The sequence below is a fragment of the Anguilla rostrata genome, chromosome 5 (genome assembly GCF_018555375.3).
Source record: "Anguilla rostrata isolate EN2019 chromosome 5, ASM1855537v3, whole genome shotgun sequence".
NCBI classification, from domain to species: domain Eukaryota; kingdom Metazoa; phylum Chordata; class Actinopteri; order Anguilliformes; family Anguillidae; genus Anguilla; species Anguilla rostrata.
The window spans coordinates 56059933-56080158 of record NC_057937.1 but is presented as its reverse complement, the minus strand read 5'-3'; the positions used below and the strand labels follow the sequence as shown (position 1 = coordinate 56080158).

Sequence of the window (20226 nt, the reverse complement as noted above, 5' to 3'; positions counted from 1 at the left end):
TTTTTTATTATAAATTTGGAGCACAAAATGAGGCTGAACGTATCAAATTGCCATCTAAATCTGGAATGTCCTGTTACCTGCAACCAGAGTGTAACAAAGGACTTCTTTTTTTTTTTTTTGCGAATTCAGTTTCAACTCGTTGGGGAAAAACTAGAAACTTTTAAAGGTACATGGGGCAAAATAATGTAAATTCAAATAACTACACATACTGGTTAAATAACGACTTAACCTAACTAAATCTGTAACCGGGTCTTTGAATAGTTAACTTTATTTTCAATGTAATTTGCTTGTTCGTTTTACAGTTATGTACAATATACAGGCAGCATATATTGTGATCTTTGCTTCAAATTACATGGAATCAGAGAAATCATCCAGGCTATGATATTAACTTAGATCTATTTCAACACAAACCGTGAGCAATTCTGAAACAAACTCTTAGAAAAGAGCTGATCTCCACCAAAGGATGAGCATTGGACAGTTTCTACAGTTACACAGCCTCTCAGTTTTATACCAAACACTAGGACAGAATGTAGTCATTCAGTCAAGACAAAAAAACAACAAAAAAACAGAAACAAATGTTAAGTCAGATTTCTCCATATACAGATCATTGCTCGAGAAGATTTAATATCCAAAGCTAAATAGAATCTCTGATTTGGTCACAAAGGTTAAAAGTTAGTACAGACTAATGCATGTGAAAGCAAAACATCATTCCAGTAGATGAAATTAAATACGGGTGCATCTGTAGACACAGGGTAACATTTAAAAAAAGAGCAGGTTAGCAAAGTGTAAAATGGTGTCCTATTGATGTACCCATGAGTGGACATAGTTTTTGCATGAGCAGGTCTAATGATTGATGTGAAAGAGTTCACTGAAAAAAATAACTATGAGGTATTCAGTTGACCACTTCTGTTTCCAACAGTGTCATTCATGGTTTAGTTTTGGTGAAGTACTGCAACCGAGGGCAGAGCAAAAAGAAAAGAGAAGAGAAAAAAAAAAACACCTGATATTGGACACGTTTTCAAAAGCTCTCTGCAACAGCAAAAGTCCTCTCACGCTCGTCCGTCTCTTCTGAGCTCTGTTCGTTGCTAGGCAACTCAACCATCACCTGACATCCGTCTACGGCTGCCTGAACCTCCGGCCAAAAAGCACAGGCCACCAAACCCAACAACGTTTGCCCAAACGGCAAAAGGCACATAGCTTTGATATACCAGGCATTATTTTGCAGGATGTCCTTGACCGTCCGCGGCGTGGCAGCTTTGACACCGGGCATTATTTTGCAGGAAGTCCTTGACCGACCGCAGCGCGGCAGCTAAGAACGAGGCCCGCCGGCTTCCTTCACGACGAAGAGGACCAGACGGAGAGGAGAAGCCACGGAACAGAACCGGAGGGAAGCGAAGAGCTGCGCGCGGCGCTACATTCACCGGATCACACCGCTAGCGTGTGTGGCCACGCCCAGGAGGGGAGGGGGGGTCCTACGCAGACCGCTGGGGAGGGGAGGGGAGGGGGGGCGTACGCAGGACACGGCTCCGCAACCCAAAACAGTCAGTCTGACCCCAAAACCAGTCGCGCAGCTGGGCTTGTATTCACGACAACATATCTGTAGTTTCAACTGGCATCAGAACCGCTTGATATTAAAGAGATCTGATCTGTGATTCGCTGACACCGTGCTGAAATCTTTATTTAAAACACGGCTTACTCCGCGACCAACATCAACAGCCCTGCAAACTATTCAAATCGACTCACGGATGTCTCCACTCTTTCAGCGGTTCCCATCTTTAAACTATTAAAACATTCTTCGGACAAAGAAGAAAAATTTGACAGTGATCCTGAACGACTACCAGACAAGGGCGTTAAAAAAAATGCAGATCATTTTTTTCTCTTTTTTTTACTGGATTACGCTTGAAACCAAAAAGGTTTATGATACAGCATACATCAAAAACGGCAGAAAAATGCAAGATGGGAGAGAGAGCAGACTTGACCTTGTTCTGGTGTTCTGAAAATCTCTTATGGTGGAAAAAATGGGAAAAAAAACAAGCTGATTTAGTAGACTGGACAGGACATAAAACAGTCAACACTGAGTACACTCCCAAATCAAGACTCCTCACAGAACAGATGTGCTTTATCCACACAAGTTCAACAAATAAAGAGACTTCAATTTTTTTTTTTATTTCTCAAGGGGATAAATTAATTTCTGGTTTCCCTTTAAGATTATTATACATTATTGTTCAGAAGCTGCACTCAAGACTCACATGGGGGAACCAGACAAGTCAAATCGACTTCAGGTCCCCTCCTTCCACAACCATTTCAACTGCTGAGAGGGTCAACCGTTATAGTTGCTACAGTAGATGAAAGTTACGGTCTGGATTCTTAAAAGCAGGATGGACAGACTCTCACACTGACAAACTGCAACATTTCAGGGAGAACCTGCATGGGGCAAACCCGGTAAAAGTGCAAACTGGATCCTGGGACCCAACAGAAGCGTTGTGTTTAACATGAGACACAGAGAGCAGGGCACAGGTACTCTTCATTACACAAAATAAGTTAGGATCTCAAACACCAAACCTTGAAAAAGATTAACTGCTCCGACACCAAACCCAACCCCGCGCGTGCACACGCCCACAAACACATGCAGACACGCACACACGCACGCACGCACACACGCATGCACTCACGTGCACGCACACATACACACCCACAAGCACGCTCACACACAGAAGCACACGCGCACGCACAAGCATGCACAAGATTTTAGAGCCCAGTTAAGAAACCAAACTTCCTTAATTCTGCATGGTGGACAGAGTGGATCAAAGTGCAAACTCCAAAGAGCTCAGCTGCATTTCATTAAAAGCTGAAAACAAGAATCAAATATATCCCAACATTTTACATTTCCAGATTCAGATAAAAACATGAAACCAAACGAAACCAGAAGACAATCAGACAGTGATGACTGCTCATGTCAAACGAGGGGTGGGGGGAGTGGGGGGGCTCTTTCTACAGTGGCCTGGATGGCTCAACTTCCCACGAGGCTGGGGGAGGGGCCAGAGAAAGAGAACGTGTTTCGAGTGCACGTGCAAAAGGAGAGGTGGGGGTGAAAGCAGTGCCTATTGCGAGCAGAGACAGAGGTGAAACAAATCAACAACAAACAAAAAAAAAAAAGGGGGGGGGGGGTAAATGGATATGTTTCCAATTTTGCTGACATCGTCCTAGTCACCGTCACCGTCGGCGACGGCGTCGCATCATCGCTGTGTGTCAGAAAGATTCCATTGTTTCCCTGTGCGACCCCAGTGTAGCAGTCCGCAGTGATGTCACAGGGAGATCGATTTAGGGGAGGAGGGGTGGGGTTTGGGGAGGGGCGAGGGGGGGGTTTGGTACCTTCCCCATAGTTCCCTTGAAAAGGGGAGAGAGGGGGGCGGGGCCACGCAGGCCATCACTGCCAGGACTGGGGGGGGAAGTTGTTGACCTCGGCCAGGTCTTGCACTGAGGACCCTTTGTGGTTGTACGTGAGCTTGATCCTCATTCGCAGTTGTTGCTGTGGGTCGAAACGAGAGAGACGGGCGTTAAAAGCGGGCTGGAAAAAGGGAGGGGGGGCAGGCGCTCGTACCCGTGTCCTGGGCCCCATGGAGAGGCTGGGGGAGGGCGGGGGCGTACCTTCTGGGGGTTGAGCACTTTGATGACCTGTGTGACGGTTCCCTGGTTGAGTGCCGGGATGATGTTACTGCTGGGGGAGAGGAGCTGGAGCTGGAACGTCTGGGGGCACAGAGACACCGGTAAACCACAGCGCTAACCCTGCACCAGAGGCTAACTACAGCACTAATCCTGCACCAGAGGCTAACTACAGCACTAATCCTGCACCAGAGGCTAACTACAGCGCTAACCCCGCACCAGAGGCTCACTACAGCGCTAACCCTGCACCAGAGGATAACCACAGCGCTAACCCTGCACCAGAGGATAACCACAGCGCTAACCCTGCACCAGAGGCTAACTACAGCACTAATCCTGCACCAGAGGCTAACTACAGCGCTAACCCCGCACCAGAGGCTCACTACAGCGCTAACCCCGCACCAGAGGATAACCACAGCGCTAACCCTGCACCAGAGGATAACCACAGCGCTAACCCTGCACCAGAGGCTAACTACAGCACTAATCCTGCACCAGAGGCTAACTACAGCGCTAACCCCGCACCAGAGGCTCACTACAGCGCTAACCCCGCACCAGAGGATAACCACAGCGCTAATCCTGCACCAGAGGCTAACTACAGCGCTAACCCTGCACCAGAGGCTAACTACAGCGCTAATCCTGCACCAGAGGCTAACTACAGCGCTAACCCTGCACCAGAGGCTAACTACAGCGCTAACTGCACCAGAGGCTAACTACAGCGCTAATCCTGCACCAGAGGCTAACTACAGCGCTAATCCTGCACCAGAGGCTAACTACAGCGCTAATCTTGCACCAGAGGCTAACCACAGCGCTAACCCTGCACCAGAGGATAACCACAGCGCTAACCCTGCACCAGAGGCTAACTACAGCACTAATCCTGCACCAGAGGCTAACTACAGCGCTAACCCCGCACCAGAGGCTCACTACAGCGCTAACCCCGCACCAGAGGATAACCACAGCGCTAACCCTGCACCAGAGGCTAACTACAGCGCTAACCCCGCACCAGAGGATAACCACAGCGCTAACCCTGCACCAGAGGCTAACTACAGCGCTAACCCTGCACCAGAGGCTAACTACAGCGCTAACCCTGCACCAGAGGCTCACTACAGCGCTAACCCTGCACCAGAGGCTAACTACAGCGCTAACCCTGCACCAGAGGCTAACTACAGTGCTAATCCTGCACCAGAGGCTAACTACAGCGCTAATCCTGCACCAGAGGCTAACTACAGCGCTAACCCTGCACCAGAGGCTAACTACAGTGCTAATCCTGCACCAGAGGCTAACCACAGCGCTAATCTTGCACCAGAGGCTAACTACAGCGCTAACCCTGCACCAGAGGCTAACTACAGTGCTAATCCTGCACCAGAGGCTAACCACAACGCTAATCTTGCACCAGAGGCTAACTACAGCGCTAACCCTGCACCAGAGGATAACCACAGCGCTAACCCTGCACCAGAGGATAACCACAGCGCTAACCCTGCACCAGAGGATAACTACAGCGCTAACCCTGCACCAGAGGCTAACTACAGCGCTAACCCTGCACCAGAGGCTAACTACAGCGCTAACCCTGCACCAGAGGCTAACTACAGCGCTAATCCTGCACCAGAGGCTAACTACAGCGCTAATCCTGCACCAGAGGCTAACTACAGCGCTAACCCTGCACCCGAGGCTAACTACAGCGCTAACGCTGGCAGAGGCTATTATTCTGAACAGCCTATTATTCCACTCATTATAACATCTACACCACAACCCTCACTCAGAGCTGACAGTAAGCAAATTCACCATGTGTAGTTTTCAGCCGTAGGTCATGACAAAAAAAATGAATCATGAACTACAGCAAGGCCAGGTAATTGACCAGGCTAAATCAGTAACAAAGAACAGACATCCTGAAAAGGATCAGAGCCTGCAGTACATTTGCCTTTCACCTTCGTTCAGCAGGAGTCAACATGACAACCACAACTTTACATTCCTGCTGTAACATCCTGTGTGTGGTGCTTGTACTCCTTTCTTTAATACATCACAGCCTTTATCCTCATCACTGTGTGGATTTAATACGGCTCCACCCATCTTCAGCACCACAGACAGCAGCAAAGTCATCGGCTTTGCACCTGTTGCCGTGATGCAAACATCCCAAAGCAACGTTGCCATGGCAGCTTTGCTACAACACAGGTCTGGTTCCATCGCATAACAGGGTGGGGTGGATGCGCGCTTATGTCGCTAGGTAACAGCTGGTGGCCTAAAACCCGACCCACCTTTGGTACTGCAGCCTGGAACACGAAGTCGGTCATCTCCGCCTCGGTGGTGTTGGAGGCGTGAATGGTGATGACGGCGACGTTGGGGTTGGGGTTTGACCTTTCGAACGTGAACTCGATCTTCAGCCCGTTCTTGTTGTACGCCGTCATTGGTGGAATAGCTGCGGATGAAGACGGAAGAGAACGGAAGAAATTTGTTTTACTCTCTCTCCGTTTCTCTTCCACACGCCTCTCTCTTGTTCACACACAGGCAGATATAGGCAGAGAGGGAAGAGAAGTGGGGAAACAGAGAGACAGAGAGAGGGAGAGGAAGAGGGACAGAGGGAGAGAGACAGAGAGAGGGGGAGGAAGAGAGACAGAGAGGGAGAAGGCAGGGAGAGGAAGAGAGACAGAGAGAGACAGAGAGAGGGAGAGGAAGAGGGACAGAGGGAGAGAGACAGAGAAAGGGAGAGGAAGAGGGACAGAGGGAGAGAGACAGAGAAAGGGAGAGGAAGAGGGACAGAGTGGGGGGAGAGAGAGACAGAGAGCGAGAGAGGGGTCAATGAGAAGGCCCAGGTGTGCTGCACTCTCACCTGCAGTGATGTCATTAAAGAGGGGCGGAGAGGTGAGGCTGTCCAGCAGGAAGGCGGGCTGAGGGATGGACACGGGCGGGGCCGGAGCAGGGGTCGGCCCACCTGGGAACCGCCAATCAAAAAGCAGTTCAACTCTGGGGGGTAGGGGGTAGGTCCTGCCCTCTAATTCTGGGCATTTCACAAACAGAAGCTCAGCGGCATTCAAGTACAGCTGCTCAGAGAGCTAAATAAGCATTCAGCTACAAACAGTCTGACCCACATTTTAAAAAATGTTTAATTTCTGAAAATAGGTGTTTCAACTTCCTTTTCAAATCACACAGAACTCGCACAGTTGATGAAGATCATCCCACATGCCAGCTGTTTCTCTCTGCTCTGCCAGGTTATAATTCTTGATAAAGCCAAGGCACGTGAAGGAGAGGACTGGGAACGGGACACCAGGAGGTTGCAGGATCAAATCCCAGAAGTGGGCGCACAGCCATTGTATCAAACTATTCAAAACTGAGCTAAAAATGACCCGAGACGTCTACCTGAGCAGACGGGTAATGATGATGAGAGGAACAGGCGCAGCTGGAGAGAGAGAGAGGCGTGAGAGCTGTGCGGCTGTGGCTGTTACGGATCCCCAGGGCCCTACTGCATGAGCTAGCAGGATTCCTCTTCCCATCACTGCACTCTCAGCGTGCCCATCTACCCACCATCCATCCCACCGGGCTCAATAAATCCCTCCCTCCCCGTCCTGCCGCAAAATGGCCGCCACGCACCACCACTGCACGCCGATGACGGTAGAGCCAAGTTCCGTCCATCCCCCCCACCTCCACAGATGAGATGAAAGGTGCTAAATAAATGCTATCCATCATCATCATTATTATTACTCTTTCGCCTATGGCAGCTCTGCCTGGAGTACAGTGTGAAATGATGAAAAAACAACCAATGAGAGCCATAGCCAGAAAGCTAAATGGACACCTACCCTGCTAATATGTAGCTAGTTAATTACTTCCAGCGGCCCAGCTGAGTTCTACCTCATAGAGAGAAGGCGGAGCTAGTGCACAGCTGTGTTCTACCTCATAGAGAGAAGGCGGAGCTAGTGCGCAGCTGTGTTCTACCTCATAGAGAGAAGGCGGAGCTAGTGCGCAGCTGTGTTCTACCTCATAGAGAGAAGGCGGAGCTAGAGTGCAGCTGTGTTCTACCTCATAGAGAGAAGGCAGAGCTAGTGCACAGCTGTGTTCTACCTCATAGAGAAAAGGCAGAGCTGGTGTGCATCTGTGTTCTACCTGATAGAGAGAAGGCAGAGCTGGTGCGCATCTGTGTTCTACCTGATAGAGAGAGATCGCCCAGCAGGTCCAGCAGTTCCCCTCCAGCAGATGCAGGCTTTGTGGGCGGGGCCGTCTGGATCACAGGCACGACATCATTTCCTCCAAGGAGGTCTAACAGATCGTTAGCCTGGAATATAAGAGACAGCTATTCAAGACATTTATCCCCACAGCAACCCAAGCTGATTGGGCGGTAATCTACTCCTGTACAGTCATTGGGTGTTAATCTAGTCTTGCACAGTCAGTAACGATTGTTTCCAATCACGTAACAGAATGTACAAGAAGCAAGGAAATAAATAAAAAGCTATGCCAGCACTTCCACTTTCCAACCAGCAGGGGGCCTAGTGTGATCAGGAAGGGAACACATGCAGCATCCGAATACCCAGGAGGCTGCTTACTCCATGACTACCATGCATGCCCGTTATTAAAGACAGACACGCCAGCGTGCCCATGGTGGTGAGGGCAGAACCAGCCGAGCCCATGAGAGAGGCAGCTAGCACTGCCCTTTACCCCTCCCCCCTCACCTGGCTGGTGGGCTGTGTGACAGCGGGCAGGTTTTTGGAGTCCAGGGCAGAGGGCTCCGCCTCCCCGTTGGTCTGCGCTATCTCCGTCGGCCCGTTGGTGGCAGTCTTCTCCATCACGGGCATTCTCTCCAGTAAGGCAGGCCTTTAGAGAGCAGGTAGGGAGGGAGGGAGGGAGTGAGGGAAATAGAAAAGGAGGGAGGGAGGGGGAGGGAGAGAGAGAGAGCGAGAGAGAGGGGAGAGAAATTGAGTTTGGCCCCCTCAGGAAGGCAGACTTAAACAGCAACCAGGTTTACTCTCGAACGTATTACATCCAGCTTCGATTAATTGGCCCTTTGAAAAGTCGGTTTTCTTGGAAGGCCTTTTTAAAATTCTAAGCCAGTGTTCTGCAGCCCCGTTGCTTTTGATTCCTGGCAGCGATCGCTACAGCACGTCTCTCCCAACAGTGCGGGCACCGCAAGGCACCGCTCACACGCAAACCGGCAGTTACGAAGAGTCACAAAGGCTTCCCATTGGCCGCCGGCTCACCTCATGTGATCGTATTTCTTGAAAAGTGCGTTGTACTCCACCGCCCGCTGCTGCAGCTCCACGTCGATGCTGCTGCCGTATATGGACACCACCTTCTTGATTCGGCTGGAGAGCGCAAACAGCGGGAGAGAAGTGTTAGCCCCGCCCCCTCCAGAAGCTCTAACTGCCAAACTGCACGGGGCTTCACAGGAAAGCTCGGAGGCCCACCGGGTGGGAGGCACACACCCCCCCCCCCCCCGCCACTCATCTCCCCTCCCTGGGGTGAGCGGCGCTTGCACAGGGCTGCTTCTGGGTGTTAAACAGGCCTCATGCCTCAGCAGTGGGGTTAAGGGGTACGAGGTGCAGGCGTACAGGGAATCGGGGGTGAGGGGAACAGGGGTGTGGGGAATCGGGGGTGAAGGGAATCAGGGGTGGGGGGAATCGGGGGGGGTGCTCACTTGACGCCGCTGAAGCGCGTGGACAGCTTCATGATTGCGGTGAGGGAGTAACCCCGGGTGACGGGGGAGGACAGGTTGGACACCAGGAGCCCCTCCAGCACGTCCAGCACCTCGTCTTCCGTCACCTGCCGTCCAGGTGAGGAGGAGAAAAGCAACAATTACACCTCAGGGAGTCCTCAGGAAGAGGGAGCTCACTCCCCCAGCGGTCCCAGCGACTCTTTTGGGCCCCGACAGCCGTACCTGGATAGGCTCCTCCTCCTCGCACTGTCCCGACACCAGCAGGTCTCCGTACTCCCCTATGCACCAGGAGGACACCTGCACCAGGGGTTGCTGGAGGAGCAGACAGGCCAAACAAAGGCATTACCCCACAAACCCCGCTTCAGAGGAGGAGACGCGACTGCATTTCGGCACCACTCACGCCGTCAGATACATTTACACACGTTATTATCCATTTTCATGCGAACATTTCTTTTCGGAAAATCAATTCACAAAGTATTAAGTAATCAATAATACCCAGTGCGATAAAATCCACACAAATCGCCTATTAATCAGACGCATATTCACAGGGTGTAGACACACACACACACACACACACACACACACATGCTTTCTATCCCTCTCTCTCACACAAAACACAAGTACACACACACACACACACACACGCACACGCACAAGCACACCCGCTCACTCACACACACACACACACACACCTGAGAGATGTCGTCCAGCAGCGCTTTGTACAGCCTCTGCACCGTGTAGGCGTGCATCTCCACGCTGTTGGTGATGAGCTGGATGAGGTTGGGAACCGAGTCGTCCCGGACGTAGCTGCCCGCCTGCGGGGGACCAGCAAGGCCTCGTTTAAAACCGGACGAGTGGAGGCGGGAGAGGGGGGGCTGAGCGCTATTTACACAGACCCTCTGCATAAATCCTCCTGCAAACTCTACTGCAATATGACCCGCCACTCAACCTGTGCAGGGGGACAGCTAATCCAGGTTAGTTATTACACATCATAAAGGAGGAACCAACGTGACAGGCCCATGACAATCTCCTGAAGCGCGGTCCCCATCCCCTGGCTGTGAATACAGATACAGACCACAACACAACGCAGGCAAGGCTCAGCACCATTTGCTTTGCGTTTCAACTTCATTTTACACAAATGATTTAGTGTCAAAGGCCACACGTCCACACCTTCGGCATTTAGAAACTCGCTCGTTTCAGCTGAAGGTCTGTCCATTGATCAGTACCGTGGCTGACTTAAAGACCTTAAAGGATGACTGAAAATTCACTCTTTGTGATGAATACCTGCTCCAGACATAACGGGGCAGTGAGAGAGTAAATCATCCCTCATTAGGCATTGAAAGAGCCTAATTAAAAGCAGCGAGCAGCTCGTTATAGGTCAGGTATTACTGTTAGGGCTGGAAGGAAACCCAGCGTACACGGGGGGGACCCCAGGACCAGGCCTGAGAGCCGCTGATCTAACAGGGGAGCAGTGATTCTCAGGGCTTCGCTGATCTAACAGAGGAGTAGTGATTCTCAGGGCTTCGCTGATCTAACAGAGGAGCAGTGATTCTCAGGGCTTCGCTGATCTAACAGAGGAGCAGTGATTCTCAGGGCTTCGCTGATCTAACAGAGGAGCAGTGATTCTCAGGGCTTCGCTGATCTAACAGAGGAGCAGTGATTCTCAGGGCTTCGCTGATCTAACAGAGGAGCAGTGATTCTCAGGGCTTCGCTGATCTAACAGAGGAGCAGTGATTCTCAGGGCTTCGCTGATCTAACAGAGGAGCAGTGATTCTCAGGGCTTCGCTGATCTAACAGAGGAGCAGTGATTCTCAGGGCTTCGCTGATCTAACAGAGGAGCAGTGATTCTCAGGGCTTCGCTGATCTAACAGAGGAGCAGTGATTCTCAGGGCTTCGCTGATCTAACAGAGGAGCAGTGATTCTCAGGGCTTCGCTGATCTGACAGAGGAGCAGTGATTCTCAGGGCTTCGCTGATCTAACAGAGGAGCAGTGATTCTCAGGGCTTCGCTGATCTGACAGAGGAGCAGTGATTCTCAGGGCTTCGCTGATCTAACAGAGGAGCAGTGATTCTCAGGGCTTCGCTGATCTAACAGAGGAGCAGTGATTCTCAGGGCTTCGCTGATCTAACAGAGGAGCAGCGATTCTCAGGGCTTCGCTGATCTAACAGAGGAGCAGCGATTCTCAGGGCTTCGCTGATCTAACAGAGGAGCAGTGATTCTCAGGGCTTCGCTGATCTAACAGAGGAGCAGTGATTCTCAGGGCTTCGCTGATCTAACAGAGGAGCAGTGATTCTCAGGGCTTCGTGTTAAGCATCAGAGTCAGCCTCCACACCTCTCCTCACTTCCCCATTACCATGGCGACACTATCGGCTGGCCTGGGCTGGGCTAGAAAAAGGGCCTCTGTCTACACAAAGATTCATTATCAAACGAATTAACAAAACTAAAATGCAGAAATAGCTTTGGAAAAAAATGTTATTTCCCCAGTAGATTATGCCGGAAATAAAACTAGACTCTAGTACAGCCCTTTCAAGCATTAAAACAGACTCTAGTACAGCCATTTCTAGCATTAAAACACTCTAGTACAGGTCTTTATAGCATTAAAACAGATTCTAGTACAGCCTTTTCTAGCATTAAAACAGACTCTAGTACAGGTCTTTATAGCATTAAAACAGATTCTAGTACAGCCCTTTCCTACATTAAAACAGACACTATCACAGCCATTCCTAACATTAAAAAGCCGTTGTCAGTGCTTGAAGTCTCATCATTGTTTCAGTCGATGGATCACTCAAAGCTCTCATCCCCCAACAGCTCGGCAGCGCTTCTCCGTCAGTCTCATCTTCCCAACCCAAGCGCCTAAAACTAGGCCGATGAAAGCGAAGCACTGATCCAAACGCCACCAAATTCTGCGTGAGGCTACACCGCACCCCCCCAACGCCACAGAGCGGCACCCGTCCCCCGGCGCAGGGTTCCGTACCGTCGTTAGGACCCTCATAATCGTGTCTATGTGCCATCGCTTCGAGGGGGCATACCTGTGACCAAAAACAAGCGTCAGTTAGTGGCATTAAGTGGAAAAAAAAACAAAAAAAAACAGTCAAGACCATTGTGGGTTAACAGACGAGTGACTGATGACAGCCAAGGATGAATATGAAGCACAGGTGGGGCCCACATACAGTCCAGTCCGTCACTGTCACTGTGCAGCGACACAGTGTCCAAATACTTGCGGACTGCACCGCATGTGTTTTACAGGTAAAGGTCCTTAAAGGTCTTCACTAGGCCTCTGCTGGTATTGCATTCCCACTTGAGGTCGTGCAAACAGAAGCATTAAACGCGGCCGCACAGTCGAGCCCTTAAGAAGGATTTTTGTTTTTTTATATATACGCCCAGCGGTTTAATAAGTGACCCATTCCCGTCTGCGGAGCCCTGCGGAACACGGAAAGGCTAACACACACACACACACACACACACACACACTCACACGGCGTAGAGCGGGAGGCCATAAACACATTAACTGACCGCTTTTACGACTGGCCTCAGCAGAACCCTACAGCCCGTGCGAAACAGTCACTTCACCTCAGCTACGTTTGAACATCAGCACGCCCTAACATCCCCCCCAAACACACACTGTGTGGTACACAAGGCTAACAGGCTCAGCTACGTCTGAACATCAGCACCCTCTAACATTCCCCCCCAAACACACACTGTGTGGTACACAAGGCTAACAGGCTCAGCTACGTTTGAACATCAGCACGCCCTAACATCCCCCCCAAACACACACTGTGTGGTACACAAGGCTAACAGGCTCCGCTACGTTTGAACATCAGCACGCTCTAACATCCCCCCCAAACACACACCGTGTGGTACACAAGGCTAACAGGCTCCGCTACGTCTGAACATCAGCACGCCCTAACATCCCCCAAACACACACCGTGTGGTACACAAGGCTAACAGGCTCCGCTACGTTTGAACATCAGCACGTTCTAACATTCCTGAACATCAGTCCATTAGACTAACACACACACACACACACACACTAACGAGCTGCAGTCAGGAGCTTTTCAAGACCGAACGGGAGACGGCAGTTATTTTAAAAAGGTACTTTTAACGGCACCGAAGCCTTACTTCTCGGCAGCGAGGAAGACTCCCGACGCGCAGTCCGCTTTGAAGTCTGGGTCGCAGGAGTCCAGGAAGTACAGCAGCTCCTTCATCATGCCGCGGATGTTGTTGCCGTTCACCAGCGCGAAGCTCAGCTCCATCGCGCGTCTGGAAAACGCCGTAGTCACGGAAACATGAAAAACACGCTCTTCTTAACCGACGGTGGCGTACACAACACATTCATCCACAAAAAGTCTGCACACAGCCGAGCTCGATCTCCCCCATCTCTCGCTCACCTCTTGATGGACACATCCAGGTCTTTCAAACAGTCTACGATAGTGCTTCGATGTCTCTGCACTGCATTGTGGTCCGTCTGTACCGTCTTCAGCAAGGACGTCAATGCCACATACCTTTGAGCAACAGAAAAACACCAAAGCAGAATAAATTGCCCAATGTTTCTAAATGCCCGCTTCAGAAAGCAGATGGCATTGCTTGGCAGGAGGAGGACATAACTCACCTAATATTTTTGTCATTGTTTAGGAGGAAGCGCCCCAAGATGTTAATAGCTAAAACCTGCAGAGAACACATTTAAAAATAAATTATATTTTATGCAACATCCCTTGCATATTCAGCAAAAAAAAAAACTTAAAAATACCACACTGAATCTTATGCTCATGGGTTTGAAACAGCAAGCCCTTGTGAGTTTACATATAGGATATACAAACTGCTGCCACCGTTACTGTGGATACGCAGTTATAAATGAAGACAGAGAGAAAAGACCCCTTCCTAGGGGAACTCACCCTCAGTCCACTTTCCGATTTGATGTCCATTATGGTCAGGACAGTTTCGTAGAGAATTGCGTTCCCCACGTTTTTACTTGTCTCTGTGTTGGTCGCAACCTATTGGCAGGACGATAAAAACGTCAAACTAAAACAGAAGAAGCACCAGCGGGTGTGTGTGTGTGTGCGTGTGCGCGCGCGTGCGTGCGTGCGTGCGTGCGTGCGTGCGCGCGTGTGTGTGTGTGTGTGCTCCTGTGTGTGTGTGTGTGTGTGTGTGTGTGTGTGTGTGTGTGTGTGTGTGTGTGTGTGTGTGTGTGTGTGTGTGTGTGTGTGTGTGTGTGTGTGTGTGTGTGTGTGTGTGCTCCTGTGTGTGTGTGTGTGTGTGTGTGTGCTCCTGTGTGTGTGTGTGTGCTCCTGTGTGTGTGTGTGTGTGTGCTCCTGTGTGTGTGTGTGTGTGTGTGTGTGCTCCTGTGTGTGTGTGTGTGTGTGTGTGTGTGTGATTGTGGAACACACAGGCAGAGCTGCAGGGTCTCCCCACGTCGGCCAGGACCGTCAGCCTCACCTGCGCGAGGATGTCGTTCATCGCTTCGCTGGAATCGTCGTCGCTCCGACCCAGAATTCTGAGTAACCTCAATATCCGCACCTGGAATTACAGACCAATCAATCGCCGCCAGCTAATACACTGCGGTCAAGAAGCGCCGGGTGGGGATGAGAAGAAAAAAAAACACCACACACACACACACACAAGCACACAGGAGCACACACACACACACACACACACACCACAACACAAACACACAGGAGCACACATACACACACACAAGCACACAGGAAGCACACACACACACACACACACAAGCACACAGGAGCACACACACACACACACACACAACAAACACACAGGAGCACACATACACACACACAAGCACACAGGAGCACACACACACACACACACACACACACACACACACAACACACAGGAGCACACATACACACACACAAGCACACAGGAGCACACACACACACACACACACAAGCACACAGGAGCACACACACACACACACACACACAAACACACAGGAGCACACATACACACACACAAGCACACAGGAGCACACATACACACACACAAGCACACAGGAGCACACACACACAAGCACACAGGAGCACACATACACACACACACAAGCACACAGGAGCACACACACACACACACAAACACACACAAGCACACAGGAGCACACACACAGACACACACGCACACAGGAGCGCACACACACACAAGCACAAAGGAGCACACATACACCACACACAAGCACACAAGCACACACAAACACACACAGGAGCCCAAACAACACACACCACACGACCAGCACACACCACACCACACACACACGGACACACACACACACACACACACAGGGCAGCAGGAGGAGGGGTGAGCGGGGCGCCTCACCTGCAGGAAGGGGTCGCTGATGCCCGACACGTCGTGCTCCGGTGAGTACCCGGACATGATGAGGTTCTTTAGGATTCTGACCAGCTGGGGGACCAGCTACAAAAACCAACCACACAACAGAGAGGCGCTACAGACGGGCACAGGACAAGAGACCCCCCTCAACAGGCCAGAGCCGCAGAATGCACATACGGCTCAGAAATTACAGCTACTCTGCAGCACGGGTCACTAAACCGCTGTCCATTTAAAACAAGCCTCCTACTGCCTGTGGCCTGTCGTTTAGCCTGCCAATCATATACAGACCTAGTAAATGTTAAACTAGCTGTCCTTTAGTCTGCTACATCAACAGGGTCACAATGCTGAAGAATTTAGCAGCCATTAGCACTAAATGCACTGTGTATGCTTTACATAGAAAAGTAAAATGCATTTCTCAATATACTTCATCATTTGGCTACAATGAAGCAATCAGCATTCGTAATCAATGCATTTAAATTATTTCCAGGGATGTTAGGCATTAAGTTGAATTCTTTCTGTGAGATTATGATAAAAAGCTGTCATTTCTGACAGGATCTCTGGCCCAAACGCACTGGTTTCAAGTTCGGGGTGGCAGTGCCTAGTTCCCAGTACTCTGTCAGACAAACGGAAGAATCACCAGTTCTTGCTGACAACACCCGGGGTGATTAGCTTAAAACATTAACAACATTCATGTTATTTTAAACCACATGGTGAGAAAATGAATAAAAAGCCAAACTATGATTAGTTTAAGGATGAAAATTGGACAACGGTAAGGAAATGCATTTAACAAACAAACAGAACTAAAATAATATCCCGCAATGACTTTTTTTTGTTGTTGTTGTTTAAATTAAAGAAATAAAACACAGGACCTAAACTACAAATTAGAAAAAGAAAAACGATTAAAATCCAAACAGAAAATTACTTTTTGAAACACAAGAATTTGACGACATCTAATGATGAGCATGGGGAATGATTTCTGTAACAGCATGCACCAGCTATGAACCAGAATGCACTCTTACCTTCTCATTCTAACACAATGCAGGGATTTGTAACAGAGACAAATGACAGAAAAAATATGAGGTAGATGTTAGGAGGAACTGGAAGAGATTCACTTTCAAGAGAGAGATTAAAATAATGTTCAGGTCATGAGTATGGACAAGGGGGGGGGGGGGGGCTGGTGTTGGGACCGAGGTTGCAGAGAGAGGTACCAGCTGATTCAGAAGTGGGGTGGGGGGAGGAGACAGAATTGGGAGGGGGGGGGGGACTCATTCTCCAAATGAATGATGTGTAAATGCAGTCCGGGGGGGCACACAAGCACGAAATCACTTTTTACAAAATATTTCAAAACAACGGGGGACCTCTCAGCAGGCAGTTTATAAAGGAAATGTGCACGCAAAGTTTGAATGTGGGATGCAAAAACATGTCCCAAGTGCAAAAGAAAAGGAAAAAAAAGCAGTCAGGCCAGCTGTGTTTAACTGTGGCGCTACACAATCCTGTGAATCAAATGTTCCAGTGACCGGAGAAATATGGCATCAGAATTTTTAAAGCAATTCTACAGATGCTACAGTCAACACCAGACCTGGGTCAAATACGCATTTGTTTAAGATTCAAATACTTTTCTGTGCTCTATTGATCTTGCCTGGTGTGATTGAGCCTGCAAATATGACCAGAAGGCAGGGTTTGCACTTTTTTGAGAGTATTTCATTGGTTCCAATACACCAGACAAGATCAGCAAACGCATAGAAAAGTATCTGAATCCAAAACAAACACGTATTTGACCCAGGTCTGGTCAACACCCAATGGTAACCCTGAAATTTCAAAACCTTTCACAGCTCATTAAAGACACCAATAGTTCATAGAAAAAAAAAAATTCCAAATATCAAAACATGCTAAAAAATAAAAATAAAAAACACTACAAAGATCCAGCAGCAGTAGATCCTTTCCTGTGCCGTACCTTTCGAAAGTGCGAGAGCATGTCTGGACTCCTTTCACACATCTCTGTGAGCAGAACCACAGACGTGTGAAGAACACCTGGAAAAAACACACAACATAAAAAATAAAATACATTAATAACAATAAAACCAATGGATAAGAATAAAAACACGTGGCATAGGCCATCAGCTTAGGCATAGATTAAGCAAGAAGAAAGTTGCAGAGTGAGATTACAATCAGCAGTTCTGTTTGTTTCCCCCTTTCTTCACAGTCACCTTTTTGAGCTCTGAAACTACATCAGGGAATATAGGGAAAGTCCACTCCACAGAGCACTGGTGCTACGCTCAAAGGCTTCCCCGTGCTTCAGCCGAAGTGCTGTTCGGAACGTCGGAAAGCATCGGAAAGGACGCGTCCGTGACGTTCGGAAAGTTTCCGAAACAAACATTCCGAAGTCTAGTCTACGTCCACTTTGCATGGCGCTTGCCCGGAGGACCACAAGTTCTCCAGCAGAGACTGTGTGTGTTACCTGCACGCTGCCATGCTTTCGGCTGACATAGTCAACGGCAAACAGAACCTCTCTTTTACTCCTATAGTACTCGGCTTGTACTTAAGACCACTTCCTGTGGCTGTTCCCTGTTAAAATCCCAGCCCTCTCTATGGTGGACAGCTTCTCGCCGCACCTTCAAGTTTAGCTACTTCGGGAAAAGGAATGCGCTCAAAGTGACCGCGAAAAGCTGTGAACTGTGGTCAAAAAGACCGCAGTCGAATCCCGCTGCCGGCATCTGAAGAGCGCGCCCCGCCCTCCCCCCCCGCCCCCCAGCGCTGAGAGGTGGGCCCGTGGAGGCGTCTCACCGTGGTTCTTCTCGCTGAGCAGGTTTTTGGTTGCCGGGAGGAACATCTCCATCAGCTCGGGAACCTTCCGGATCACGTGAACGGCACACAGAGCAGCCTGCAGACGTGATTACAATCCACCGTAGAATAAAAACCTACACAGAGCAGCCTGCAGACGTGATTACAATCCACCATAGAATAAAAACCTACACAGAGCAGCCTGCAGACGTGATTACAATCCACCATAGAATAAAAACCTACACAGAGCAGCCTGCAGACGTAATTACAATCCACCATAGAATAAAAACCTACACAGATCAGCCTGCAGACGTGATTACAATCCACCATAGAATAAAAACCTACACAGAGCAGCCTGCAGACGTGATTACAATCCACCATAGAATAAAAACATACACAGAGCAGCCTGCAGACGTGATTACAATCCACCATAGAATAAAAACCTACACAGAGCAGCCTGCAGACATGATTACAATCCACCATAGAATAAAAATCTACACAGAGCAGCCTGCAGACGCGATTACAATCCACCATAGAATAAAAACCTACACAGAGCAGCCTGCAGACGTGATTACAATCCACCATAGAATAAAAACCTACACAGAGCAGCCTGCAGACGCGATTACAATCGACCATAGAATAAAAACTACCAGGCAGCCTGCAGACTGATTACAATCCCCATAGAATAAAACCTACACAGAGCAGCCTGCAGACGATTACAATCCCATAGAATAATAAAACCTACTGGGCCTGAATTTTATGCAAAAAAAACAGCTCTTCAGCTTTCCTGACTTGCCCTGGTTTAAATGAGCACTCTGCCATGCAAATCCAACACAGCAAAAACACCCGCACAAAAGATGCTAAGAGCTACGAGGACTTCCATAAAAACACTGCCGCATATTTAAACTTGAATATAATTTTACGAGAGAACATAATTTCAGGGTCGTAAAATGTTACTTTATGCGCCACTGCTAAAACTGGCTAAGCCACACAGCCAAATCATAACCACATATATAAATCTCCAATTAAAATCAATACCAAATCAGTAAGTGTATCATTTTAGAATTTTAACAGGTTAGTCCTATTTCCCAATTTTATTATTTCACAATTCTTATTCTTTTATTTTATTAATTCCTTTTGTCCACTGGTACTTTGCTCTTATCGTGATCTTGCGATCTTATTTGTGAAGCCCTTTGCACAGAATGTATGAAAAGCACTTTACAAATAAGGGTTTAGTACTACTGCCATACTGTAAATAGGCCACTAAAATCTTATAATGCCAGAAATCCCTCCAAGAACACTGCAGCCTCACCCGTATACCAATCAACAGTGTCTTTTAGCCCTGTCAAATTAATAATATAGCTAATTGTACCGAATGAAATAAACAACCAAATGTGGTATATTGGTGTGTGTTCCACGACGTTAAGAGTTTGGGATTCAAGCCTCTTCCCAATTTTTTTTTTTTTTTTTTTAAAGTTCTTTTTTTTTTTTTTAAATGGGGTTACTCAGGTGAAGCGCTGGGGTGAAGAGGTACCTTTTTCCTCAGGTAGGAGTTTGAGGTTTTGAGCAGTTTCTCCACCTCCCCAGCCAGGTCCCGGCACATCTCTGACGAGCCCATGCAGCCCAGGGTGCAGAGAGCCAGGCCCTGCACATACTGCGTGCTGTGGTTCAGATCACTGAGGAACCGGGGGGGGGAGGGAGAAGAGAGAGACAGAAGACAGGTGGGAGGGAGACAGAAAGAGAGAGGGAGGAACAGAGGTGGGAGAAAGAGAAAAAGACAGGTGGGAGAGAGAGAGGGAGCAGGGAGACAGAGAG

At 49.1% G+C, this 20226-nt stretch overlaps 1 protein-coding gene and 1 non-coding gene across 4 annotated transcripts in view; both read right to left on the bottom strand.

The window, feature by feature from the left end:
* Positions 1-250: 250 nt before the first annotated feature.
* LOC135255745 (AP-1 complex subunit gamma-1) overlaps positions 251-20226 on the bottom strand; it is a 35807-nt gene continuing 15831 nt past the window's right edge. For all 3 annotated transcript variants that reach the window (XM_064337301.1, XM_064337299.1, XM_064337300.1), the window contains exons 4-23: positions 19946-20087; positions 18415-18511; positions 17585-17661; positions 15619-15714; positions 14725-14805; positions 14184-14282; positions 13901-13956; positions 13680-13793; positions 13411-13551; positions 12266-12320; positions 9985-10107; positions 9515-9604; positions 9275-9399; positions 8838-8942; positions 8313-8454; positions 7792-7918; positions 6482-6583; positions 5910-6070; positions 3649-3747; positions 251-3529 (exon numbers count right to left, since the gene is read on the bottom strand). In XM_064337301.1, the coding sequence (XP_064193371.1) occupies positions 3428-3529; positions 3649-3747; positions 5910-6070; positions 6482-6583; positions 7792-7918; positions 8313-8454; positions 8838-8942; positions 9275-9399; positions 9515-9604; positions 9985-10107; positions 12266-12320; positions 13411-13551; positions 13680-13793; positions 13901-13956; positions 14184-14282; positions 14725-14805; positions 15619-15714; positions 17585-17661; positions 18415-18511; positions 19946-20087 (2134 nt within the window). In that variant the 3' untranslated portion in view covers positions 251-3427. The remainder of the gene's footprint in view (positions 3530-3648; positions 3748-5909; positions 6071-6481; positions 6584-7791; positions 7919-8312; positions 8455-8837; positions 8943-9274; positions 9400-9514; positions 9605-9984; positions 10108-12265; positions 12321-13410; positions 13552-13679; positions 13794-13900; positions 13957-14183; positions 14283-14724; positions 14806-15618; positions 15715-17584; positions 17662-18414; positions 18512-19945; positions 20088-20226) is intronic.
* LOC135256213 (small nucleolar RNA SNORD71) lies at positions 12026-12102 on the bottom strand. The gene has a single exon (XR_010330418.1). It is a non-coding gene; the product is annotated as a small nucleolar RNA SNORD71 (small nucleolar RNA).